The sequence below is a fragment of the Silene latifolia genome, chromosome X, assembly GCF_048544455.1.
Source record: "Silene latifolia isolate original U9 population chromosome X, ASM4854445v1, whole genome shotgun sequence".
NCBI lineage: Eukaryota > Viridiplantae > Streptophyta > Magnoliopsida > Caryophyllales > Caryophyllaceae > Silene > Silene latifolia.
The window spans coordinates 334,084,623-334,111,486 of NC_133537.1; the positions used below are offsets into that span (position 1 = coordinate 334,084,623).

The 26,864-nt window shown below is 36.1% G+C and overlaps 4 protein-coding genes across 4 annotated transcripts; 2 read left to right on the forward strand and 2 right to left on the reverse strand.

Annotated features, from left to right (window-relative positions):
• The first annotated feature begins 4,158 nt into the window (after nucleotides 1-4,158).
• On the forward strand, nucleotides 4,159-11,191 carry LOC141618846 (uncharacterized). Its single transcript, XM_074435913.1, has 6 exons — nucleotides 4,159-4,687; nucleotides 5,364-5,999; nucleotides 7,041-7,496; nucleotides 8,680-8,852; nucleotides 9,675-9,849; nucleotides 10,714-11,191. Exons 1-6 carry the CDS (start codon nucleotides 4,295-4,297, stop codon nucleotides 10,804-10,806), a joined length of 1,926 nt encoding a protein of 641 aa, XP_074292014.1. The 5' UTR covers nucleotides 4,159-4,294; the 3' UTR covers nucleotides 10,807-11,191.
• A 1,102-nt stretch (nucleotides 11,192-12,293) lies between these two features.
• LOC141618847 (uncharacterized) lies at nucleotides 12,294-14,947 on the forward strand. The gene is made up of 3 exons (XM_074435914.1): nucleotides 12,294-12,445; nucleotides 13,353-13,440; nucleotides 14,071-14,947. The coding sequence occupies exons 1-3, from the start codon at nucleotides 12,370-12,372 to the stop codon at nucleotides 14,612-14,614; spliced, it is 708 nt and encodes a 235-aa protein (XP_074292015.1). The 5' UTR covers nucleotides 12,294-12,369; the 3' UTR covers nucleotides 14,615-14,947.
• A 1,046-nt stretch (nucleotides 14,948-15,993) lies between these two features.
• LOC141618848 (uncharacterized) lies at nucleotides 15,994-19,438 on the reverse strand. The gene is made up of 2 exons (XM_074435915.1): nucleotides 19,331-19,438; nucleotides 15,994-16,372 (listed from the first exon to the last, which is right to left on the reverse strand). Exon 2 carries the CDS (start codon nucleotides 16,326-16,328, stop codon nucleotides 16,137-16,139), a length of 192 nt encoding a protein of 63 aa, XP_074292016.1. The 5' UTR covers nucleotides 16,329-16,372; nucleotides 19,331-19,438; the 3' UTR covers nucleotides 15,994-16,136.
• A 482-nt stretch (nucleotides 19,439-19,920) lies between these two features.
• On the reverse strand, nucleotides 19,921-26,457 carry LOC141618850 (cysteine synthase, chloroplastic/chromoplastic-like). The gene is made up of 10 exons (XM_074435916.1): nucleotides 26,125-26,457; nucleotides 24,756-24,865; nucleotides 24,269-24,326; nucleotides 23,269-23,532; nucleotides 22,597-22,734; nucleotides 22,267-22,318; nucleotides 22,106-22,185; nucleotides 21,429-21,488; nucleotides 20,979-21,059; nucleotides 19,921-20,384 (listed from the first exon to the last, which is right to left on the reverse strand). The coding sequence occupies exons 1-10, from the start codon at nucleotides 26,335-26,337 to the stop codon at nucleotides 20,295-20,297; spliced, it is 1,146 nt and encodes a 381-aa protein (XP_074292017.1). The 5' UTR covers nucleotides 26,338-26,457; the 3' UTR covers nucleotides 19,921-20,294.
• Nucleotides 26,458-26,864: the final 407 nt, after the last annotated feature.

A 26,864-nucleotide genomic window follows, 5' to 3' on the forward strand; every position in this document is an offset into this window, starting at 1 on the left:
ACATACTAAATTTCACAGGTTGTTTTGTTTATTGTGCAATATGTTTATATTTGTTACATGGAAATAAATCATATACAAAACAAAACAATTATCTTGAAAACGGTCGCATACTATTTTTTTGGTAATTATTTACCCTATTTTTAATATGTGACCATTTGAAGAGCATAAATAACCATTTCGATTTACTAATATGTTTCGGGGTTAATAAATTAAACTCGGAAAATATGGTCACAGATATTTATGAAATGGTAATATCTTTTAGTTTGTTACATGTTCAGTTAATTGATTAATATGTTATCACTTAAATAGCATAAGTGACCAATAGATGAAACATTTAGTCTTGCTGAAGACGGGTCAGAGCAAGTGACGGGTAATGTCACTCACAAAACGGATAGGGGGGACAAGGTGGGGGCACTCCCATGTGCTTCCCTCTCTCCTCTATTTGGGTCATTTGTGAGAGAAAATGGTATCCGTCACTATGTGTCGTCTTCAATGAGATTTTGTGTAGATGAAAATTGGTTTTGAGCAAGGAAGAATAAATTGCATGAGTGAATATTTGTATTTAATGGTTGTTTGGAATATGAGAGAGTAAATAAAAAGTTGTTAAATTTATGGTACTGATGTGGAATGAGTATGTTTATTGGGACTCATATATAATTTATTTTCTAAATTTGCAATGTCCACATCTAGTCATTTCACTGTCCCCTATTCTCTTTTGCTGCCTAGTTTGGGTTTACCATATAGGTAGGTTTCTCCATATTCACACCAATATGGTATTGACCCGACCTGTCTCATCTTTAAGATGAATAGTGTTGGTTTTAAGGGACACTTATTGAAATTATAAATATATACAATTGTGCGCATATTTTAACCAATAAGGCAATCAATATTCTTAGCCAACCTTAGTTTTGAATCTTTTTTCACAATGCTTCATGGGTACTTTCTATTAAATAAAATTTTATTTTGTCTAATCAAAACTTTTTTGTCCAATTAGAGTCGAGACGATTTCTCGGTTCAGATAAATCAGCCACACAAATTTTGATAAGCAACAGAGGACATTTGAGAGTGCTAATACGCGATAAACGAGTCTCTGACGAAAATCAGATACTCCATAAAATATATCAATACTTCTTATTTAGGGCTGAAAAATCGAATACGGTAACTCAATAAATGACCCCAAACACGTGGTAGAAAAACTGGTAGGAAAGGAAACATGACCCAGTACAACCTCCCAAACGGCTCAAACATGACTCAGTACAACACGTGGTAGAAAAACTCGGTTTTCGGGATTAAGGGTCTAGAAGACAAAAACGTCAGTAAACCATACGGACGGTTCAACGTGTCATCTAAAGCAGACACATCAGTTTTGAGAAGAAACAAAAGACATTCAAGTGTGCTGGTATGAGATAAACTAGTCTCGAACTAAAATCGTGTACTCCTTAAAAATAGATAATAACTTGTTATTTAAGGCTGAAATCGAATACGGGAACTATAACAACCCGACCCACCAGCGTCGTAACACAAACCCAATAAGATGAGTTGTGCACCCTTTAGCCCATAATTTGTCCTCACTTAAGCCAAAAAGCACAAGACCTTGTTACTAAGTGATGGGGTGTAATCTCTTATAAACATATCACAAACTCCTCAATTTCCCGATTTGAGACAACTTTACCCTCAATAACTTGGGGTGTTACAGTAACTCATGAAGTGATCCCAGACAGTGGTGGAAAAACTGGGAGGAAAAGAAACATGACCTGATACAAGCTCCCAAACGGCTCAAATTTAAGTGTATATACACGGTTTTCGGATTTCATTTGGAATAAAAATGTTTGTAAATCATACAGACGGGACATTTGAGAAAAACAGTGGACATTTGAGGGTGCCGCGACGCGATAAACGAGTCTAAGACGAAAAACAGGTACTCCTTAAAAATAGATAAATACTTCTTATTTAGGGCCGAAAATCGAATACGGTAACTCATGAAGCGACCCTAGACACGTGGTTGAAAAGCTAGAAGGATAAAAAACATGACTCATTACAACCTCCCAAATGGCTCAAATTTAAGTGTATAATAAACGGTTTTCGGGATTTCGGAGTCCCGGGACAAAAACTTCAGGAAATCATACGGACGGTTCATCAGATCAATTAAAGCAGCCACACAAATTTTGAGAAGAAACAAATAACATTTGAGTGTACTAGTACGCGACAAACGAGTCTCGGACGAAAATCAGGCACTCCTTAAAAATAGATTATAATTATATATTTAGGGCTAAAATTGAATACGGTAACTCATGAAGCGACCCCAGACACTTGGTGGAAAAACTAGGAGAAAAAGAAACATGACACGATAGAGCTCACAAACGGCTCAAATTTTAGTGTTTAATACACGATTTTCAGGATTGCAAGGTCCCGGAATAAAAATGACCGTAAATCATATGGACGATTTCATCAGGTGAGGTAAAGCAACCACACAAATTTTGAGAAGTAACAGAGAACATTTGAGGATGCCGCTACTCGATAAACGAGTTTTGGACGAAAATCAGGTATTCTTTAAAAATAGATGAATACTTCTTATTTAGGGCTAAAAATCGAATATGGTAATTCATGAAGCGAGGCCAGACACGTGGTAGAAAGGCTGAGAGGATATGAAAATGACCTTGTATGAGTTCTCAAACGGCTCAAATGTAAGCGTATAATAAACGGGTTTTTGAGATTTCAGGGTCCCAGAATAAAAATATCTTTAAATCATACAGACGGTTCCTCGGTTCAGATAAAGTAGCCACACAAATTTTGAGAAGCAACATAGGACATTTGAGGGTGCCGGTACGCGATAAATGAGTCTTAGACAAAAATAAGGTACTCCTTAAAAATAGATGAATACTTTTTATTTAGGGCCGAAAATCAAATACAGTAACTCATGAAAGGATCCGAGACACATGGTAGAAAAAATGGCATGAAAAAAACATGACCTGGTACGACCTCCTAAAACGCTCAATTTAAGTGTATCATACACAGTTTTCGGGATTTAAGGGTCCTAGGACAAAACCGCCCGTAAATCATACGGACGGTTAATCGGATCAGCTAAAGCAGCTACACTAATTTTGAGAAGAAACAGAAGACATTTGTGTGTGACGGTATGCGATAAACTAGTTTTGAACTAAAATCGTGCACTCTTTAAAAATAGATGATAACTTGTTATTTAGGATTGAAATTGAATACGGTAACTCATGAAGTGACCCAATGCACGTGGTGAAAAACTCGGAGGAAAAGATACATGACCCGTACGATCTCTCAAACGGCTCAAATTTAAGTGTATATACACGATTTTCGGGATTTAAGGTCCTAATTAAAATGTCTCGTAAATCATACGGACGGTTTTTCTGGTCAGATAAAGCAGACATATAAATTTTGAGAAATAATAAAGGGCAATTGAGGGTGCCTGTACGCGATAAACGAGTCTCAGACGAAAATTAGTTACACCTTAAAAATAGGAAAAATTCTTGTGTACTCCGGGAGTACGGTACTCCTTACACTCAAGCTATTAAAATATTCTATTTTGTGAATTGCTTTTGAGTGGGAGGAGTACCATCCTCCCGGAGTACACAAGTATTTTTCTAAAAATAGATGAATACTTCTTCTTTAATGTTGAGAATCAAATACGGTAACTCATGAAGCGAGCCTAGATACGTGGTAGAAAAGCTGGGAGGATAAGTAACATGATTTGGTACGACCTCCAAAATGGCTCAAATTTCAGTGTATAATACACGATTTTCGGGGTATTAGGGTCTCGGAAAAAAAACGTTCGTAAATCATATGGACGGTTCATTGGGTCAACTAAAAAAGTCATACAAATTTTGGGAAGAAACATAAGACATTTGAGTGTGCCGATGTGATAAACCAGCCTCAAACTAAAATCTTGTACTTCTTAAAAATAGATGATAATTTGTTATTTAGGACTGGGACGAGAGGGGTACATTATGACACAACACCCGTTTATCACCCGTTTCATCCATGGATGATAAATGGATGATGGATGATATGTTTCACGGATGACGGACGGGTTAGATGAGATTTTAAAAGGACGGATGGATGACGGACGAGGCTTCACCCAACCCAAACCCGATCCATTGACATCCGTACTTAAAAGTTAAAACCGTCCTAACAAAAGACTAACCGATACGGGGTACTCGGAAAAATATACTCGTAGTAGCAGCGATAAACCCTAACCCCCAAAACTAAACGATTAAAACCCTGTCCCCGTCCTCTCACACCGAAACCTTGAAACCCTGCAACAATGGCGGACAAAGTTCACCTCCGTCTAGAGAGCATGCTTCCAGAACTCGAAGACCTAGAAAAACGCGCCATATTCACTCGAAGCGAGATCCGAGAAATCGTCAAAACACGCCGAAAGTTCGAGTTCAGAATACACAGACCAAGTCCATTGAAAGAAGATTTCTTGGAATACATCGAGTATGAGAAGCAGTTTGATCGCTATAGGAGATTGAGGAAGAAATCGATTGGTAATGGTGATAAGAAGAGGAAGAAAGCTTCGGTTTCGGACCTTGCTGGTGTTCGTCGTGTTATTGATCTTTATCAAAAGGCGACCATGCGGTTTAAAGGCGATCTTGAGCTTTGGTTTCAGTACTTGGAGTATTGTAAGGAGAAGAAAAATGGTAGAATGAAGAAGGTATACTATCATGTTTCTGTCTCATTTGTTTACCTTTATACTCGTATTATCTGTGAGTAGTATTTTAATCAAAGGTAAACAAATGATTGAGGCGGAATGAGTAATTGTTGTTACTGTTGTTGTTTAGGAAGTAAGACTTGCCTACAATTTTGTTTGATGATTGGAATCATGTTCATTTATCGGTTATGAGTTATTGCAATTGTGGATTGAGAATGATGTGTCAAGTGTTTTGAGCTTTGTTCAATTATTTTTCAGAAAACGGAAGCTACAGTTTGAATATTTCAGCAGTAGTTGTTTCAGTCATAGCATTGAAGCTCGGTTTAGGTTGTGGTTTTATAGTTTTTATCTCATTAGACTAGTAAAGTAGGGTCGCTGTGAATCTTTAAATTCTCTACAAAATGGTTGCATTTCCGTGTCAGAACTTTGTTTTAATTCCATTGTTTCAGCTGAACTATAGTTTGATGGTGTTTGGGGTTTATGCCTGAAAGAAGCTTTGTATGTTGCTAGTGTGAAAATGTAAGCTCGATGATGTCCACCCTGAGATTTTATACCTGACTGGCATTGTGAGAATGATTGTCCAAGGATTGATGTTTCCTTCCAAGTATTTGTTACGGTTTATGATCCAGCAAATTCCTTCGTCTAATCTAATTTTGATTTTTATGCTAACTGGAAAAAGGCTTTGGCTGAAGTGATGCGGTTCCATCCTAAAGTACCTGCAGTGTGGGTCTATGCTGCTGCTTGGGCTTATGATCATGACTTGAACTTTGAGAGTGCATTATCGCTTATGCAAAGTGGTCTTAGAGCATGCCGGAATTCGGAAGATCTCTGGGTGGAGTGTGTACGTTTAATACTTACACACCTTAATAAGTTAAAAACACGTAAGATTATGCTAGGTGAAGATAATAGTACACTCGTCGTTGATGATAAACTTAATGAAGAAAAGAAGTGGCGTGATGAGAACGAAGAATTATTCATGTCCCTTGATGATGAAAATGGAGCTGATGTTCAAAACAAAGATCATAATAAATGGGATACACTCTGTGTTACTGTTTTGCAAGAGACGTATAGAGAAGCAGTCAACGCTCTTCCGTCTAGTTTCAGTCTGAGAAAAAGGTTTCTTGAGATAGTGGAAGCTACAAATTTGGGGCATTTAGAAGGGGTGCGAACTGAGATACTAGATGACATGAGGAAAGATTTTTCAGGAGGGCCTGATTATTGGGTTTGGCTTGCAACATGCAAGCTAACTGACCCACTTAAAACTCTTGATATCAGCAAAGAAGAGGAACGTTTGCAGGCTGATGAAGTTATTAAGGTATGTGTTTCTTTAGTAGTTCTCTCTTTTCGTGAGATGTTATCTTCATTGAATTTACGTTCTTTAATGGCTTTGATGGAGATCACAGTTCGTGCCGGAGATTGTATTCGTACCCCTACATTATTTTGAAACTCTCGTTTTGTATAATAGGTCCGACCCTCGTGTTGTCTTTTCATATGTAAATGTCTCACCTGTGTGCCTTTTTGTCACCCCCTTGATATAATTTTCTTAGTAAAGAAATGTATTTGTGGTTTATATGGAAATCATGTGATCACGTAAAGAAGGAAAGAAACTGACTTGGTCAATGGTGTTAATAGAGTTGATTTGGGGCACGTTAAAAAAGTGAAAGAAATTGACTCGGTCAATTGTGCTCTTAGAGTTGATTTGGGGATGTTTAACACAGTAAAACTTGCTTGGATTCATAACTTGCTCAAAAGCTTCGTTATATCTGTGTTTATCTATCATTAAATGTGTGAAGTTTCTTTTTGGCCTTGTATCTACAGAGGGATTGTTTGTATCATGGGTTCCTTGGTTCATCATCATGAACTAAATCCAAAAAGCTTTTAAAACCCTTTGTGCTTTCATTTTCATGAAGTAACCTATGGATATCTAAATGTCTTCTTTTCTGTCAAAAGTAGAATGAGGAAACCTCTAAAGTATTGTGAGGGATATAGCTCAGTGCACACCTTACTTCGCATTAACAAGAATCCTCTTTATAGGTTCAAATGTTATGATGGTTATGAATTGATTCCTTCATAGCCAGGTAAAACTGAAATTTTCTGTTTGCAAAATTTTAAAACAATTTTTATCGAGGAATTCTGCAGCAGTTTCAACATGTAATACGAGACATTTTTGTAGTAGTTGTATTGTACTTTTACTGCCAAGAATCTCCATGCCTCGTTATTAGTTCGAATTTACGCTTAGCTATGCGATAGTTAGTTCACCATGAAAAAAAGGGTTATGTATTCTTGTCCCAGTTTTGCCTAATGAACTCTTTTCGCGTGCATATGCTTCTATTCATAAATTTTTCCTTATGTCTAGGTATATGAACAAGCTATTGATACTTTACCATCAGCTGGTATGTTTGAGAAGTATATCAATTTTTTGATAGACATCATCAATCCGAATGGAGAAGAAAAGCAAAATGCTGAGATTTCAGGTGTATCAGATCACACAGACGCATACGTGTCACATCTTGTGAGGGTTTTCAGGAAAGCTGAAGCCTTGGGATGTCTGAATGAAGATATTGTTTGTCTGTACATAATGTTTTATCTTAATGTGGATAAAACTGATGAAGCACTGAAGTTAGCAGAGAACTTCTGTGAACGAAAATTTTCAGATGCCAAACAGTTATGGGTTCTCAGGGTCACCGAACATATGAAGTGTGCTACCAAATCTGGAGCTATTTCAAAAGATGTTGTTTCATCTGTCTTCAACCTCTTCAAAAAAATGCTGAAAAACATAGCTGTCTATGATGATGAGAACTTGTGGCTCAAGGTATGTAATTACCTTGTTTGTATATGTTTGTCAAAAGAAAGGCAATTACCATGTTGATATTGATGCGTCTGTTGGCTTTATCATAAAACAATGAATGTTTGTCATATGTTTCTCGCATGATGTTAAAGTTTTCTTTGGATATTCGACAAAAGTAGAACATAATTCTGTTGAGATAAAAGATATTAAATTGTCATATGCTTCTCTCGTGATGTTGAGTTTTATTGCATGAATCTAAAAAGTTTGTAAGGCTTGCACACATTGAAATATACAGTATGCTATCTTTTGCTAATTGTGTAGCGCTGGTTTCATGTACCTAATACGCATGGTTACCGGATTCGCTATGAATACGTCCTTACCAATTCGCGATTCGCTCTTATAGAATGTGTGTTATATGTATTTTCAGTAAGCAACATGATAGAATTCACTTTTAACAATTCGCGATTCGTAGGATACTGATCGTATTCGGTAACCATGCCTAATAGCATGGACGAGATAAGCAAATACTTCCTCCATTCAACTCCACTCTACCACTTTGCTTTTTCACGTTTGTCAACGCGTGTTTTACGCGGTAAATATCGTTAGCTACGTATTTGCAAAAATTATAAAAGTTAGATATTTTTAATGTACTCGTAAAGACGAATTAAACAAGATCACACATGAATATATTTTCACTTCTGTATTGAGAGAAAATCGAAATTGAATGTGTATTTGTGAATAGTGTAGAAAATGGAAATAGGTAGAGTGGAGTTGAATGGAGGAAGTATTATCTGTGTACAGGGATAATGGCTGTACTTGCTGATTGTTCAGTGGCTTCGACATGCCTACATTTCTTACACATAGGACCTGTAATGAGTGTCTAACTGTTAGTGCTCTCCATTTAAGATCCTTTGAGTGAACGGCTGTACTTGACCAGCGTTAGGTTGGTAATTAGTTTGAGATTTACGATAATGGTATTGAGTTGCGTAGTTGGCTCTGCCTAACTATTTATAAATATATTATTATCATAGAAGTTTTTAAGTAATGAATAATAGAAATTTGAGCGTATTTCAGCGTCATTTGTACTATTAATATGTTTTTCCTTTCTTTATTGTCCATTTTTTCTATTCTGCAGACATAAACTATCATTGAATTTATTGGAAGTTTGATTGCGCGAGTTCCTGATTATATCAATTTAATGGTACAGGCCCTTGACTTCTTTGCAAATAACAAGAAGTACTTTGGGAAGTTGCTGGATCTCTGTATTGTTTTGCTTACAAAAGATGGTGGCACAGATAATGGGTTCTCTCTCCCGGTTACTATTGTTAAATTTGTTTATCAGAAGGAAGGAATTCATAAAGCAAGAGAGTTGTATAAGCGGTATGTTGTTACAAACTTTCCACGGCCTCTTAAATTCCTCGTATTATGTGTATCTATGTGTTAGTCTTCCTACATTGAAAAATGGGGTATAATCCACTTGGGGCTTATGAAGTAACCTACTTTAGGCTTATGAAGAGTTCTCTCCTTAGGTTCACCTAGAATCCTAGACCCATTTCTGCGGACCCATTTCATTTTAAATGGAATTTCACATGGCTTATTTATGGGTTACCCGAGAACAAGTTATGTGTGTTTTTGAATACTTAAGACGGTCTACATGTAACCCCTTACACCCGCTATAGAAAATCTTTTGAGGAAGCAAAGTAATGTTACAACTTACAGTTGCTGTCTTTTATGCCCACTTATGTTTCTCAAACTTTTAAAGAAATGTCAGACATAGGTAGGTATCTGAGGATTTCTGTTATAACATGGCAATGCTGAGATATGGTCATATTGTCATTTTGACCTACAACTGGACTGGTCTCAACTCAAGTGTGTTATAGTGTTGTTGGGTTGATGTATGTAACCCTTACCCTGTGTTAACAAGTCCGTGGATGACCGACCTATAATGAAAAATTGCATAGATGATTGCATTCAGTGAGATTCAATTACCCTACTTCAAATAAAAAGAAGCGGACGGAGTTTAGTGAATCATTTTGCTTTAATCCTCACATTCTAGAACAAAAAAAATAGCAAGTCTTGGGGTCCATGAAAAATGGAAACCAAGTAACAAATGATCAAAATTAATGAAAAATAAAGTACGTCGTCATGTAACAGGGAGATCAAAAGAGTCAACTAATTTTTTATTTTTCTTATCCTCTACAGCCTTATTACATTGCCTCACCCAGGATTGGGTTTATATAAACACTGCCTAGAGCTGGAGATGTCAGTTGGTGACAAAGAAAGTGTTGCTAATGCGAGGAAGTTGTTTGAATACGCTCTTACAACATATAGCCAGGACATCAGCCTATGGCGAGATTACTATTCGATGGAGATGAAAGTAAGTTCTTAATTATATTTTTATTTTCATTTTCTCCTTTTTGTTTTTAACAAAATACACCTTAATCAAGTAGACCTATTTTGTTTTGGAAATTAGAGGTGGGTTTTGACCATGGTATTAAATCTTGGATTTAGACTTGATAATTGATATGGGAATCAGTCATTGCGGTGTGATCCTAGTTGTTGCGCTAGTTCTAGGGGTGCTAACGAGCCGAGCCGAGCCCGAGCTTGGCCTTGCTCGGCTTGTGCTCAAGAACCAAAATTCGAGCTCGAGCCGATCTCGAGCTTACCCGAGCTTGAAAAAAATGTGCTCGTTATCAAGCTTGCGAGCTTTAACGCGAGCTCGAGCTCAAATCTAGCCCATATATAATTGTTAATTTATCAATTTTTTTTTCTTTCGATGTTTTTAATAACAAGGCTCGAAGGTTATATGTAAAAATATTTGGCCCATATGATATGTGTGATACAAAAATATAATCATAATTAAATATTTTTATAAATATGAGCAATATCTTTACTAATCACACAACTTCGAGCCGCTCGCGAGCTTTTCGAGTCGAGCCAGCGTTTGCTCGGCTTGACTCATTAAGCTCTCGAGCCGAGCCCGAGCCAAGCTCACACGAGCCGAGCTTTGATCGAGCTTTGACCGAGCCGATCTCGAGTTGCTCGCGAGCTGTCTCGGCTCATTAACACCCCTATGCGCTACAAATGTGTTGGATTTTACCTCAAAATGGGTCATGGCAAACCTCAAAACCTTGACAATTCGGTTGCAATATGATTTCGCAACCAGATCTTATACAATTGTCCTGATTGAATGGCCACATCAGGTTCTAATTATGTGTATGATTTAATGTTGATTATGCAGACGGGTACATCAGAAACCTCTAGTGCTGTATATTGGCGTGCAAAGAAGACTCTTGGAGACGCTTCTGCACTTACTGCCTCTATCATTGCTTAGATTAGAAGGTTTCTACAAACAATTAGGAAGTTGATGATGTGCCTTGCGCCAGTGTGTACCAAATCAAGACTGATCTGCCATGATTTACCGCGAACTTCTGAAAAAGCACATCACAGTTCTACACGCAGTTGTGTAGTACAAAAGGGGTTTTCTACCTTGTTTTTGATGTTCAGAGGATGATTTTACCGGTTAAATTTGCAAATTACATTCTTAGACCTCGTCGTCATACACTTTTTTGGTAGAAAATATAATGCAATCAATTAAATTTTTCGAGTCTTTTTTATTTTGTTTATTTGTACTTCACTAAAACTTCAAAGAATGGAGTTTTTACTTTTAACAACATTGTTACCCCTTAATATCAATTGTTTTTTAATTGATTTTAAAACCTAAGTTTGCAGAGCACGATCGTAAACAAGTACCTAGGGATGCCAATTATGATCCAAACCGAACCAAATCCGAATCAAACCGAACGAAAAATTCGATTCAAATCCACCCTTTAAAAACTCATCCTTGATCCACTATTTAAAAAACCTATATCCAAATCGACTATTGGGAAACCCGATCCATTTATACTCGAACCTGATCCAATTGGATATTTTTGAAAATTTAGGTTTTAGTTCGATCCAATTGGATATTTTTGAAAATTTAGGTTTTATTGAACTTGAAATTTTAATTTTGTTATGTAAGATTAATTTTTTATATAATTAAATCAAGTTTCGGATTTGGTTTTGGATTATATGGTGGATCGGGTATGGATTTGGAGCGGGGATGGATTTTAAAATCTTGGATATGGATCGGGTATGGATATGGATCTGTGATCCAATAAGTAAGTGGTCCGGGTTTGGATCTTGTAAAACCCGATCCAATCCGACCCATTGCCAAAATACCGAGTACTACTTATTACCGTGTTGAGGTTTTGGTCATATAGACGCAAAGCATGTGCACAAACTTAAAATTTTGGGTATTGTTGACGATGTCCAAGTCCCGACAACCAGTGGTGTTCCCACCTTTATGGTAGTGGGGTCTCAAGACCAAACAGCTTTCCGAACAATTGACGTTTTTTATTGTTAAATTTGTATTACTTGAAAATTTTACGTCTTTTAAACCCCATATTAGAAAGAAATATAGCAATAATATACTTCCTCTGTTCCGGTTATTTATTGTCTTTTTCCATATTATGGTGTCTCAGTGAGTTGTTGTCTTTTCTATTTTAAGAAAGAACTTGATGAATAATTTGATCATTCACACTTAATTTGTTCCACCTATCATTTAATAATTGATCATTGTTTCTTTCCTGTTTTTGTGCCAAAACAAAAGGACAAAGCGGGACGGATGGAGTAGTAAATTAACCTCACACTCTATCGATTCTGGATCCGCCACTGTCGGTGTTGACATGTGATAATGTGGCCGTCTCTACCAATTAAGCAAGTAAACACCATTTCAAAGACTGTTACGTCCCAACGCAAAACTTATGACAAAGTCATTGATTTCAATCGATCAACGACGTGCACTAATTGTTTGAGAAAGATTGTACTATTTTATTACTTCTCATCTTAACAACATATGATGATGATTACATGTGGCCAACAAAAACTCGCAAAAAAGTGTTGGAGACCATCATCATTAACTATTTTGCAAGGTACGGTTTCTATACTTTCCACCCTTCACCAAAGTATTCATAATGTAATCCACAACTCTCCAAATTATTATTTCATGTTTTGTTTTTATAATCTAATGTTATAAGTTACTTTATGATATCAGTTTGTCGCGAAAAATTATCTACCTTTACTTCCGCTCATATATTTTAAGTAATAATTCTGCATAAATACTACAACCATAACAAATCTAACTTAGCTTATTTACATTTTTTTTCGAGCTTTTATAATTTTTTATTTTAAATTTAAATTTTTGATGTCAAAAATTAAAATCTAATTGAGCTTACATATATTATTTTTGAGTTTCATCATAATTTTGTAAGTTCAATATTTTTATTATGGAGCTCGAATTTTTTCAAATAAAGCTCGTAATTTGTAAGTCTAAGCTCAAGTAATTTATTATAAAGCTCAGGTTCTGATCTATACAACCAGTACAACTGATTATATAGTCTACTTATTGATAATTCTGGTATAAAACCGTTTTACACAAGTAATATTTTAAATAACTTCCGCAATGTCTTTGACATTGGGTTTTGCAATGTTTTTACTATTATATAAAACTGTTTTACAGTAGACTTACTCTATTTTAAGAGTCGATTAAACCGTGAAAAAGTGTTCGATCAGCGAGAATAACGTAAAATGAAGGTAGTATATTGTAAGGTTTCTTCCCCCAAGAAAGGAGAAAAAAGATAAAGGATGTATAGAGCTGTACAACTTTAGTTTGTCCAGCTTTTGAAGAATTTGAATTAATTGAATACTTTTTTTTTTTATCTAAGAACAATAAAGAAAAGAAAGAATCATGTGAAAGTGAAATAATTAAATAAATAAACAAGTTTTAATTTCTTCTTTTTCTTTGAATTCTTTTGGTGTTTGTTTCTCTGCTTTATGTAGGTAAACAAATGATATTGCTGTGCTATCAAAGACTCTTTTTTCTTCTGTGTGTTCTGTTCATGCAGGAACCAAATACATCTAAAACAAGGTTTGTATCAACTTCTTTTTTTCGGTTTTTCTTACTTGTCACGAAAAGATACTTCTGACGTCTCACAACCACTTTTCCTGTTTATCAGTATTTAAACTGGTTGTGAGACGTCATAAGCTTATGACTCGTCATAAATGAGAATTAGTACTTTCTTCATGTTTGTTGTTATTCTTTGTATGAATTAGTGACATCGACGTGAATGAGTTTAGCGGTTTGAATGCTATAATTACCAATTACCGGTTTTTGAGACCCGTCTCAATAACCGATTCAATGGATGTAAGGTTGAATTAGCTACCACTTAATGGTCTTCACGTTTTTAATTTCTTAGCTTTCTTCAGAAAAGTAATCAAACTTGGTCCCCAAGAAGTTAATTTTTTTTTTTTAAAAAAAAAAAAAAAAAAACTCGAAAATTAGACAATTATACATTCTCAATTTTCTAAATTATTACTCTGTATATATTATCTCTGTTTCCATTGAATTAATTACGTTTTTCAAAATATATGAAGAAATTTTTTAAAAACGTAAACAATTCAATAGAACAGCGGAAGTATAATATAAATAAATAAATTTGCTATATGCTTGAATTGTTTATATCTTGTTATTTACAATGAATTGTGCACCATGTTCCAGAAAGCCTTGGTACCAAAGAGCAGTAGAAATGTCAACAATATGGAAAATACTCTTCAGATCACCAACAACAGCAAAATCTACCCTATGGAAAACCATAGAATCCACAGAGGTCTCGAGTTCGAATCACGGCAAACAAAAACTTAGAAAAAGCACTTCTCAAAGGATAGCAACATCCTTCACAAGTGTATGTCTATGTGCTCCCATTTCGTCGTACAATGAGGTGTTCAATGTTGATGTTCCTCCTAGGAGGAGCTACAGTTATCCAAGATCGAGTTCATTTACGTCTCCACAACGCGCTATTACGCGTGAAATGAGGAGTCAGAGTGCAAGACATAGCACAGAAGGTCGGAGAATTTTTAGAGGTAAATCATTGACTGATAATGTACTAATGAGGAGATTTGTTGTTGAAGAGGAAGCTATGGTGCAAGTTAGGAGGAGAAATCAAATGGAAATTGTTCGTAAACGCGCTGCAATTAGACGGAAAAAACTTGGCCCTAGCCCTCTTTGTAGAATGGTTATTGCTGAAGATGAACAAGATTGTTAAAATCATTGGCCGAGCTGGGGGAGGGCTAGTAGGGGCGCTTGCCCCGGCTGGAGAAGGAAAATTTCAAAGATTTTACTTGAAATTTTTGAGTTTTTTTCGAGTTTTTCTTATATTATTACTCGTTCGTCCCTGCTGAACTTTCTCGTCCCTGCTTAGGTCAAATCCTAATTCTGCCCCTGACGAAAATTATTTGAGAGTCTATCTTTCACTTCATCCAGTTTTTTTACTCATTTTGTTCAAAATCCAATTTCAATAGTGTATCTTCCCATTCAAATATTATGATTTGAGAAGCCATGTGTATTCGATTTGGAAAATGAAATAGTGCCACGGAAATTGTCCTCAGTCTCAGACCATACCAATTCAAAAGACAGACTTGTTTGCCGGGGCTACTCAAGGTCATAATTCTCAACGGGTTTATTGTTTATATTGAGATATCGGGAGAGAGCTATCTTACCGTCTCTCAGACAATACTACGTTGGATTATTTTTCCGATGGCTCTCATGACGACAAGACCAATGCCTATTCTTTTCGGCAGTTCAAGCTCTTGTCCAATAGTCCACGAAGTGCAATTTAACCGTTTTCATCCCTTAACTCCATCCGGAGTATTAATCATGGTCTGTGAAGTTGGAAGGGCTTCTTCTATGATCATATCCCCAACCAATTCAATAAATAAATCATCTCGGATTCTCGAAGCTATTTTTTGAGTTGATCAACATGCTCTGTATTGCCCTGTTTTCTATTGATTTATGTATTTCAATCTTTTTTGATGGCATTGAAAAAAGCCAAACTTGGGAGGGGTCAACCCATTAAATTGCCTTCAGTACCCCGAAGGAGATTGCCCTAGTTGTCGGTAGGGGATACTCCTGGTCAACACCAAAAAAAAAAAAAAAAAAAAAAAAAACTTTTTTGATGGCATGGGATGTGATGCTTGATTATGCAATCACGGTATTATAAGCTACGGTCATGGAATGTTAGTAGGGAACTAACACAGCAAATCGCAATCAATGTGGCCGGAATTCAATAACATCATACCAAATATGTACATCTTCGGATCTTTCCCTTCTTTTTTTGGTTTAAAGGAGCACACACTCATGCTGCAGATAAGAATCGAACCCCCGATTTCATAGTTGGAGTACGAGAGCTCCTAAAATATGAAATTTGAGTTGATTTTCCAAGTTTTTAGTCACTAGAGGCTTGGGAAATAAATGAATAATCAAAAGTTGGCTAGGTCAAAAGCCATTGATAATATCCTCGATCCAGATCGAGATTAGTGTACCTCTTGTTTGAAAATAACAATCATACAATACCAGTATAGTTAACCTACAAGTACGAAGTAAGAACTACTCCGTATGAAACAACATAAACAATGTCGTAGCACCTCAGCATTCCCGGCAAATCAATTAAAACAGAAAAAGAAAAGACTTAATACTCCGACCTCTGAGATTTCTGGACATACAGAATGGCTGAAATGCTTTATTCCCTGGGCTGCTATCAGTAAAAGTGCGCAATCTTGTAAGGTGGATTAAGTAGCTTTGGCTTCTTCTTTGCGTTTCTCGTTTTCAAACTTGTCAATAGCCACCTGAAGTTCATCACTACCCCCGACAGCTCTCATCGTGTAGAAGTACACTCCAAAGACAAATGCTGTTAGGCCTCCTGCAACTATCACGTTCTTTGTTTTGGGTGCAAGGGCACCAAACTTTGAAAATCCCGACATCTGATTAGTAACTAATAACTTCGAACCTCAAATCTTCAAATTTCCTGGAGAGCATCATTATTGCGGAGTATTAAATAATGTAAAGAATGCATTTCCACTTCTAGTAGGAACAAAGATTCTGTATTCTTTGGCTTGGATAAGATGGCGTAAAGTAAAATGTCTCACAAAACTCTATGCTTCTTGCATCATGAAGCAACTGAATGTCAATGCATTTCACGATGCAATTTCCGCTATGGGTCATAAAAAACAACAATTTTGTGGTTTTGACCCTCCATTATGCTTGCAAAAGTGAGAGGGCGGAAGCCAACGAAGCATTGGGATAACACTGTTGTAGTATGTAAAGAATGATTGGATGTCCTTGCATCAATAACTAAAACCAGACATATCCGCAGTAATGATCACACCATCTAGAATTTAAAAGGAAAACTGTAATGTTTCAAAAACCAAAGTACAGCCTCAAAGTCAGGCAACAAGACCGAAAAGTTGGTACTCGTTACTCCCCGCATTTATCTGATATGTTCATTTGAATCAACTAAATTTTCCTTTTTGGGACATTAAAGGCCAAGTATGACAACCTAAGCACAAGGCAAAAATCTCTCTTCATATTAAAAATGATGGGAGAAACTAAGCTAAATATTCATCTGAATGATGTGCAAATGTGCATACAATAATATAAAAGCGCAACTGAACGATAGTGCAGCAACAGAAGAAGACACACCACTGATCAAATAACAAGTAGCTTTATACGAAACTCCAAGAGCTACGTCACCAGAGAGAACCACCAAGCTAAAATTCTCCATTCTAGATGACACCAACAAATGGGGGAAGCGGGCGGTAGGCCTCAGAAACTAAGACCCAGTTGCAACGAGAAGAAAAAAAAAACTAATTTTGACAGACAGATTTGACTATGAGGGATCACGAGACCTTAAGCTTGTAGGCTATTGTATCAGGTTTCAATGAAAGTGTTTCTTTGAAAAAACGGCAAGTATTTTACCATGAAAATGCTTCAAAACCTTTATTCCAATCGGCGTGAGCTAGCTAGTAGCAAGGTGTAGATCCCAAAAACATAGTTTATCGATTTTCCCTACCCAAAAATCCCTCAACATGAAACCTAGCGTAAGTATAAAATAACAATAAGAAAATTTGATTATCAGAATATCAACCATGAAAACAATCCCAAAGGGATTCAAAGCAAATAGAAAACCCTCAATTTATTTAATAATAAGAGCTCGGCAGTAATCAAATATAATTAGGGCTAAAACGATCAAAGCTAAACAGAAACCGAACAAAAAAATCGAAACAATTTAATCCCCTCAATCACAAATTAACTAAACTTTGATTAAACCTGATCAACAATCAATAAAAGACAAAGGCTTTAATTGAGAGAAATTGAGAGAACCAAATTTACAAAACTTACCCGTACAATGGAAAAGACTACCAGGATGAATGGATCACAACCCCTTTAAGTTAAACTTAAGGGCCTATCTTACAATGGACAAAATTTAAATAGACTGCCAAGTATTGACACGGCACGATCCCAACACGAAATTAGCGGGTTTGAGTTGAGTTTTGATGACTCACTTATGTCATTGGTCAACACGAATATAATATGAGATTTATTTTCCTCGAGTTTGGGTTGAACTCTCTAAACACGAATTTGGCACAAATAATGTATTTATTTAAATGATTCTTATCCTCTTTACATAAGTGTTTAGACATGGCAAACACTGACAAGACCCAAAAACATGACATAAGCCCGGCATTAAACTTGTGGGTTTGGGTTGAGGTTAAAGTTGAGAACATGTAAAATGAACACGAATCCGGCACGACCTCATATGTTTGCCAAATCTAGATTTAAAGGTTATTAACATTTTTATGCATTTATTATGTTATTATGTCATCATATAATAACAGAGGGAACAAACTTAAATCAAATTCTATAGAAACATTGTTTTCTACAATAAGATACTATACTAATTCTAATCATCACCGCCGCGCACCGCTACCACCCCCATGCCCACTACCACCGATAAGTGATCGTATTGTTCCCACCACCCCTACCTTGAATCATTGTGGTATGATTAAAATTAGAACATCTTAAGCAAAAAATTTACTCACAACAGAAAGCTAAGGCATCAGCAAAAAAAAGGAAGCTCTATAAGTAATGAAACTCCAAAAATTATGTCACCGGACATGACCATCAAGCTAAAATTCTCCACTCTAGATGACACCAACAAATGGGGCAAGCAGACGGTAGGCCTCAGAAACTAAAACAATTACAACGCCAATGGCGGAAAAAAATAAAACTCTCTGGTAGGTCTTTCTTAAGACGGTTGTAAGCATGAAATAGATCCAGCCACATATTTCTAACACTAATTTAGATGATAGCAAATTAGCAATGATCACCTTCTAAACTGTTTTCCCCACACAGACAAGAAACTCTGAACAATTTAGTATGCTAATTGCACGCATTTTGAATAAAATTAACCTTTGGCTACGAGTTGAGAAAGCTGTGATTTTTTTTTTCAGTTCAAAAATATAAAATTGTGAATTTGAACAAAAAAAAATCACTACTTTCTGAGGTCGTAGCCAAAATTTATGACCCTCTCATTTAACGGATTCTTTACATTTCATTAAAATACTCCTCTATTGCACAAAAAGAGGGGTACGACTTCGAAAACTTGATATTTGAGAACGAGAAAATCGCCAATTCAAAACCCTAAACTCTATACCATAGTATTATCACAGAAATCAAACACAACATAAAACTCTACACCATAATATTATCACAATGATTCAAAATCTCTATTTCCCTAAAATTCAAAATTAGGGTTTTGCAGCATAACGTTAAGTCGGAAACCAAATACCGGAGAATTTGATTTTGTGATGATTACATGATTAACAGGAATAATTATACCAAGCTTGTATTACCAAAATACCAATTAAATAATCAATCAAATTAAATTAAATAAAGAATTAAAAGGAGAAAAAGAGAAAAATACCAATAAAAATAGCGGTGATGAAGAAGAACACGAGTTGTCGCAATTAGAGTTCGAGTTTACGTCTTCGGGAAACAATATGACACCTTGACACTCCAAAATCCAGTTACCACTTACTTACTACGGAGTACCTTCCTTTTTTTGCATGGGCTACCCGTTTTCGGTTTTCGAGTCTTATATAAAATCGTTTTTCACTTATGTCTCAAATTATATATACGGAATACATATGAGTATATACTCCGTAGAACAATAATCTTCCTTGAGACGAGAAAAATGTTCTAACTAAGGTTGTATGTAGTGTCACCGTATAATAATAAATTGACAGTAATTTTGTACGGATCTGGAACGAGAATTTCATGCCAGATCCCGTGTGTTATCTATTTAATCAACGTGGCGAGTTGATTTTGTCATAATACAAAATATAAGAATATATGATACTGAAAGAACGTGAAATAATCGAGTCAATCAAGCCTCAAATGCATGGAGCGGGACATCAGAACTACAGTAGAGTGAATGTAATACCGAGTAATAATTTTCTCGCGCAAAATATTAAGATTATCTTCGATACCTAAAGACATCAGGAGGTTCGAATGTTTAGGATAAATTGTCACAATTCTAAATTGAAAAATCACCTAATAATATCAGGGTGAAACGGTATTACACAAGTTTCCTCAACCTCGAGTCGTCTACAAAAACATAACATGACACATTGGATATATTATTGCTCATTGTTGATGTCAAATAATACAAACACATCAACAAAACTTTAGTCCCAAATTCCGCTAACAAGAATCATCACAGCTCACAAGGAACTCTGAGAACTGTCGATGTTAAGGGTAGAAATCAAACCCCCAAAAAAGACTAAATAACGTGAAATACATCCGGACTTGGTTCCAATGTGAATGTGATCCAAGTGCCCTTAGAAATAAGCCAGAAACCGAAGGGTGGGTTCTTTGGCAAATTCTAATTACTCTGGCTTCATTTGTTCGCACTCCTCACGGATAGACTGGAAAAGGACTGATGATAAGTATCGTTCTCCAAAGCTTGGGAACACAACCTGCAGCCCATAACAGTAAAAGATGTTGAGGGAAAACACGATTCTGTGACAGATTTTACCAAAAACAGGTTTGGGTTGAAAGCTTTAATAAAAATGGATCTAAGTAGAATGTTTTTTATTTCAAATAGCCTTCCGCACCGCAATCTGACCAAGAGATATTAAAAGGCGAGTTCTTGGTTGACACGAGATCAATTGTTATTATGGATCATCCAAAAGATAGCTTTTCTATGTTTGCAAAACAAAAAAAGGTTATCAGTACACCTGACCCCTCAACTTCTGCGTATGCAAGAACCTTCGACAGAACGAGTAAAAATATGTTGCCGGATATAAACTAGGAATCATAAGGGGTTTATAGCTCTTTAAAGCTTAGTAGCAGAATTTTAGCACTGCTGCATCCGTAGGAACCGAACTCAGGACCTCTGGTTAAGGTAGACCCTTGGATAAGCCAGGCTCCTTACCATTTTATCCAAGTGCTTAGAGGGTATATTCGTGGTTCATTAATGTCAAAATTTTGATAGAAGAGATTTTAGCGCACGAGAGAGAAGAGTAAAAGAATATTTCAAGAACAAAAGTTTCAGAGATTAAGGGTCTTACAGCGATAAGCTTTCCTGCATTTTCAGGCCTTTTGCCGACCTTGATTGCAGCTGCAGCAGCAGCGCCAGAGGAAATTCCGACCTGGACCAAACAGCAAAATTAAAAATTAAATATCTCAAAAAAATTAAATTCCAAACTGGCCATTATACAATGTTTATATATGTAACCATGTCATAAATTAGTTTGGTTTATGCAAACCATATTCAGCCAACCCAATCCATTTAAAACGATTAAATTACACCCCAGTTAATTGGCAAGATACAAGGGTATGAAAAATACTGAAGGTTTGAATAATAAAATGTCATTAATTCTTTGGTGTAAACAGCGCCACGAGAATAGTTTTCAGGAGAACAGTTTTGAGGCTGACTAAGCCAATCTAAGCTAACATCTACTACCGTCCAATTTAATACTACCATTGCAGGAAATACGGAATTTAAAAAATGCACTAACCAACAAGCCTTCTTTAAGGGCCAATTGCTTTGCAGTTTCAACAGATTCATCACTAGAGACCTGAGAAAAAAATAGCTGTTAGCTCCGTTAAACAGAAATCACACATCCAAGAGGACCCTCAGGTTACATAATCAATACTCCGTAAGAGACATGGAACAAAATACCATGACTATATATGGCTATAAGACATGCGAAATGTTAAGCATAATACCGTGATAAAATGACTTTCACGAGTGCAAGGAGTGTCGTGGAAGGCGAAGAATTTACATATTCTTGTAGGCAAAGAATTGTTGTGTAGTTGGAGTCCAGTAATTTGTCTAAGAGACATTAATCACTGCTTTATTTGGTGGATTAAATTATGCATGATAGGCTCCCTACAATCGGGAAACTATGGTCCAAAAAAATTAAATACTCGTAACAACTAAAGAAGAGGTGATCACAGTAATCAGAACTTCAGAAATGTTGGCAATGAGACACAATTCCTCAAACTAAACTTGTCAAAAAAGAACCTCAAAACTGAACTTAGAAAAATAAACTAACACAAGTTTTATAATCGAATCACTTTTTTGAGAAATACGAGACATATAAGTGATTCGATTGATGAAGAAGAAAGAGAATTTTTGGTTCAGTTCACCGTACAAGATGAATTACACTACTCCATTAAAGAAGATTTTCACCTCAATAACTTCATCAAGGATGCTCTCGTCCAAGTTCTTGGGAACAAAACCAGCTCCAATTCCTTGAATTTTGTGTGGGCCTACATACAACCGAGATGAAGACTTATCAGTCTCTGTGCGGACAAGTTTAAAATCCAATACACTACAAGTTTTCATCTTACCGGGCTTTCCGCCTGAAAGTATGTTGCTTTCGGTAGGCTCCACACCAATGATCTAATCAATGGAAAAGAAAAGAATAAGTAGGTGGACAAACGCATACATAGCAGTTAGACAGACAACGAAAAAAATAGCAGCTTACTTTTTGCGATGTAAACTACCAAAATACACACCCACTCTACCTTAAGTACGCTTAAGAAAAAAATAGGAAAGGAAATGGGTGTAGAGTGCCCGGTATTTTTTAGTGTTTTTAAATTTTACATTTGAATGTTTCAAATAATCATAGGAAGAAATTGAGAGGTATATTCCATTGGCGCTAAAAAGGACGTTGATACCTTTACACTAGGTTTTCGCTCTTTAAGAAATCGACCAACTCCAGTAATGGTTCCTCCAGTTCCTATGCCAGCAACCAAAATGTCAATTTTGCCTTTTGTATCTTCCCAAATCTCAGGACCTGTTGTCTCATAATGAATCTGCAGGAGTAGCAGAAATAAAAGTTCACATCAATCAAACATATGACAAATATTATCTCATAGAATCACTTCTTTGACATAGAGGTTCTATTAAAAATAAAAACAACAATATATTAGTAAATCAACCAATTTCTTGTAAGATTGTATCGTGTTAATGGAACGTAAGACCAACCTGTTTAACTATAATCCCCAACCATATACTCACTCTAACCCACTAACTCAAAGAATAACTACCCATATGGGTCAATCCTATGTTACTCGGACTCGCCTGCAAGTTTCGGACACGACACGGTGTCGGAGTGTCGGATGCGGTTACTTTCCGCGAAGTTTACAATTTTTTGGTCTAAAATGAAGTGTCGAAGTGTCAGGTCACATGGGTCGGATACGTGATCAAAGTTACTCAATCCCACAATAATATTATCATGAGACCTTCTTATAAGAGAATTTATGTAAGTAATAAGAGATATCCGTATGATTCATGGCTACCAACCACAGTGAAAATGACTAAATGAGAGAAAATGTAAACAGCCAGACCTTAGGATTAGCCGCATTGTCAAATTGTTGAAGCATGTAAGAATCGGGGATACTTCTTAAAATTTCTTCAGCCTTTTCGACTGCTCCTTTCATACCCTTAGCAGGGTCAGTCAAGACTAGCTCAGCTCCAAATGCTTTCAAAATTACTCTCCTCTCCATACTCATAGAAGCTGGCATAGTCAATATCAATTTGTATCCTCTTGCAGCAGCTATAAAAGCAAGACCAATGCCTGTGTTTCCACTCGTAGGCTCCACTAGTGTAGTCTAAAGGGTTTCGATATATTAGAAAAATAAACAAACAACAAAAACTCAACCAATAAAACAGAAGAAACCACAATGTACAATAATAAAAGAAAAGACATTTAAATGAATACAAATTCTGAAATATGATAATAAGATATGTGAGGACTATTACGAGGGAACATGCAAGGCAATGTTAAACTTGGCAATCAACCATATGAACAATCAACAAACAACGATGTTACTGTAAGTGCCTCGAAGACTCTTATCTACAGGAAGATAAGATGGGACGGATGTATGCAACCTTTTCTTTCTGGTGAAAAGACATACATGCTGTTTCCAAATATGAGCCTAATCAACTCCATTAAGATTACCCAAGTGCCTAAAAGACTCTTGCCTGTGGCATCGTTTGTTTTACAGGTGAGGTTCTACTTGGGCTACCATACAATGGAAATGCCCAAGAGTCGCGTACATCAACACATTCACAACATATTTCAATCCATGCTTGAAACAATAAATTTGTTATGCGTAAAAGGAAGTGTGCAGTTAGCACAGAGTACAGAATTTCAAATGTTACCTTTCCTCAAACCTAAAGAATAACATAATCGCAACTGAAAACTATATCAGGAGTGATTTGAAAATAGCCAAATGACAAAACAAAGAGATGAAATATGCAATACGCAAATAACGATGTCCAACTGTCCAATAATGTCAAGCGTAAGATGGATTGATGAAATGATGAAAAGAACAAAATTAATACCTTTCCAGCAGTTATAAGTCCCTTTTCCTCAGCATCAGTAACCATACTGTAACCAATCCTGATATATAATACAACAGAAAGAATCAGAATCCTGTGGCTATATGCACAGAATAGATTACTACTACCGCCATTTCACTGACTCGACCCCATTTGACTTTTTTAGTGAGGAGAAAAAAAAAAGTCAATGGATTTAATCCGCTGAAAGATAGGGAGTATGAGATATCATTTGCTATCGTAAATAGCTGGAATACTTATTGTATCTCAGCCTGGAAAATGTAAACACAAACCAACAGGCTCCCTTTACAGATTAAGACACTTTTGAAATGTTGACAACAAAACAAGACTTGCTTAATAATCACAGCCTGACATATTACACTTGCCAGAGAGAAATATGAATACTTAAGTAAGGCCACCTTCAAAATTACAAGGCAGGTATTCAGTTAGAATGACACGAAGAAAAGAGAGAGAGATCGTGCATCCTCTTTACCTGTCCTTGACGCTGCAACATGGCTCCATGCTCTCAAGTTTAGCAGCAATGTTTGCAACAGATCCGTCCACGATATTGTTAAGATACACCATTGGTGTTTTTCCAATCAGCTGTCACATAGCCAAGACGAACAAAAGAATTCTCTAGTAAGTTGATGATGAGCGCAAAGGATAACATGAGAAGGACATTGATACCTCAAGCCAGCTAATGTAGAGAAGAATGAAGATACAAGTTAGTAATGTTCATTGTCTTGTTTTAGGTCTAGTTTCAAATTCGATTTAATAAACTTCTAATAAGTTTTCTCTTTCCAGTGATACCGAGTTCGTTCAACATTCTACGGGTTATGAAATGATATATGGCTCCATATCACTATAGCTGAATCCTCAAAATTCCAAAGCAGTCAAAAAAGTAGAACGACATTTGTTTCGAAATATGCTTTCTTTCATCATTTTCCAATTTTTCCAATTTTTTTAAAGTGAAGTCTGTCATAAAATGTAAGAAATCAAATATTATGGGGAAAATTCTTCGACCATTGATTCAAATTCCAATCATATGTCACTGAAAAACAGTCTCCAATCAATTTACAAGCACCCAAAATTAAATCAAATCAAATAATAAAATCTTATCATAACCAAATTAAATTCAAGTGTCATAAACCCACAATTTCCTCATTTCACATAAATGCAAATGTGACACCTTTCATAAAACTAATCACCATTACAATTGTCCAAAAATATACTCCCTCCGTCTCGGACAATTGTTGTCCTTTGGTTTTGGCACAAAGAGGAAGGGGCCAATTACTAAATGCCAAGTGGAACAAATTGAGTGCAAATGATCAAATTGTTCATCAAGTTACCCCAATATGGAAAAGGACGACAACAAATGACCGGAGGGAGTACAAATTTGTAACACAGTTTTGACAAATGTTTTGGAGTCGGATAACATGAACCATCATTCGAAACCGTTTCATCTCAAAACAACCCATACCAATCAAAACCCCAAAAACTCAACCTCAAAATGACGAGCAAAAACAACCCAATTGAAGAAACACACTAACATTTCAATCAATACCAAAAAATTCAAATCATAACCAATTAAATTCAGAAGTGATAAAACCACAAGTTTCTCATTTCCTAAAATGCAAAGGTCACACCTTTCATAAACTAATCAATCAACAGAATTGTCCAAAATAATATTTGTAACACTAATTTGACAAAATGTTTTTAGGTCAGCTAACATGAATCATCATTCCAAACCATTTTGATGACGAGCAAAAACAACCCAATTGAAGAAACACACCTAACAATTTCAATCAAAATCAAAAACCCAATTCAGAATCATATTCAAATAGTTAAGAAAATAATCAGACCTGAGAAACATCTTCAGCGATGTTAAGCCCTTCAATGGCGGATTGAGGTTGAACAGAAACAGCTTTGCAAACGATTCCAGAAGAGAATTTTCTGGAGATTTTGCAATTGATCGAAGTGGGACATGCCTTGAATTGGGTTAGGGTTCGAGTATCACGGATATCGAATTTTTGGGAATTACAGAGGGAAGAGTAAGAGTTGACTAAGGAAGCCATTGTTGATGATGAAGAAAGATGATTGATAGCTCTCAGTCACTCTTTTTGTTTTAGAGGAGTATGCTATTTAAGATGCTTTCGCATTTATCCTCTTTTATATAAACCTTACCTTAAAAGCTTGAGTCCATTTTTGAAATAATGGTCAAAAATAAAATATTTGTCGTTTTGGGTCGGTTTTGAAAATATTTGTCAAAATAGTGTCCACGTACTCACGTAGGCTCGGGATTTTTAGACCTGAAACACGCCACTACTAATGGCGTGTTTTGTGAAGGAAACACGCCATTAGTAGTGGCGTGTTTTTACAACAATTTTTTTCCTCAACTGACTGAACTTAAAAAAAAAAAAAAAAATTACATAAGACACGCCATTAGGGGTGGCGTGTTTCCCCCTCCGAAACCCGCCATTCCCAATGGCGTTTGTTTTAGTCCATTTTTTAATGAAGTTTCTTTCCGTACTCATTATAAACACGTCATTGGTAGTGGCGTATTTTAGGTCCAGAAATCCCGAGCCTACGTGGACACCATTTT

What these genes read in the sequence shown, in the direction of transcription:
- LOC141618846 (XM_074435913.1), top strand. Translation starts at nt 4,295, where the DNA reads ATGGCGGACAAAGTTCACCTCCGTCTAGAGAGCATGCTTCCAGAACTC. An exon ending in AAAATGGTAGAATGAAGAAG is followed by an intron (nt 4,688 to 5,363) that starts GTATACTATCAT and finishes AACTGGAAAAAG; the next exon opens with GCTTTGGCTGAAGTGATGCG. An exon ending in ACTATTCGATGGAGATGAAA is followed by an intron (nt 9,850 to 10,713) that starts GTAAGTTCTTAA and finishes TTGATTATGCAG; the next exon opens with ACGGGTACATCAGAAACCTC.
- LOC141618847 (XM_074435914.1), top strand. Translation starts at nt 12,370, where the DNA reads ATGATGATGATTACATGTGGCCAACAAAAACTCGCAAAAAAGTGTTGG. An exon ending in ATCATTAACTATTTTGCAAG is followed by an intron (nt 12,446 to 13,352) that starts GTACGGTTTCTA and finishes TGCTTTATGTAG; the next exon opens with GTAAACAAATGATATTGCTG. An exon ending in CCAAATACATCTAAAACAAG is followed by an intron (nt 13,441 to 14,070) that starts GTTTGTATCAAC and finishes ACCATGTTCCAG; the next exon opens with AAAGCCTTGGTACCAAAGAG.
- LOC141618848 (XM_074435915.1), bottom strand. Translation starts at nt 16,328, where the DNA reads ATGTCGGGATTTTCAAAGTTTGGTGCCCTTGCACCCAAAACAAAGAAC.
- LOC141618850 (XM_074435916.1), bottom strand. Translation starts at nt 26,337, where the DNA reads ATGGCTTCCTTAGTCAACTCTTACTCTTCCCTCTGTAATTCCCAAAAA. An exon ending in ACAATGCGGCTAATCCTAAG is followed by an intron (nt 22,735 to 23,268) that starts GTCTGGCTGTTT and finishes CTACTCCTGCAG; the next exon opens with ATTCATTATGAGACAACAGG. An exon ending in ATGCAGGAAAGCTTATCGCT is followed by an intron (nt 20,385 to 20,978) that starts GTAAGACCCTTA and finishes TATGGGCTGCAG; the next exon opens with GTTGTGTTCCCAAGCTTTGG.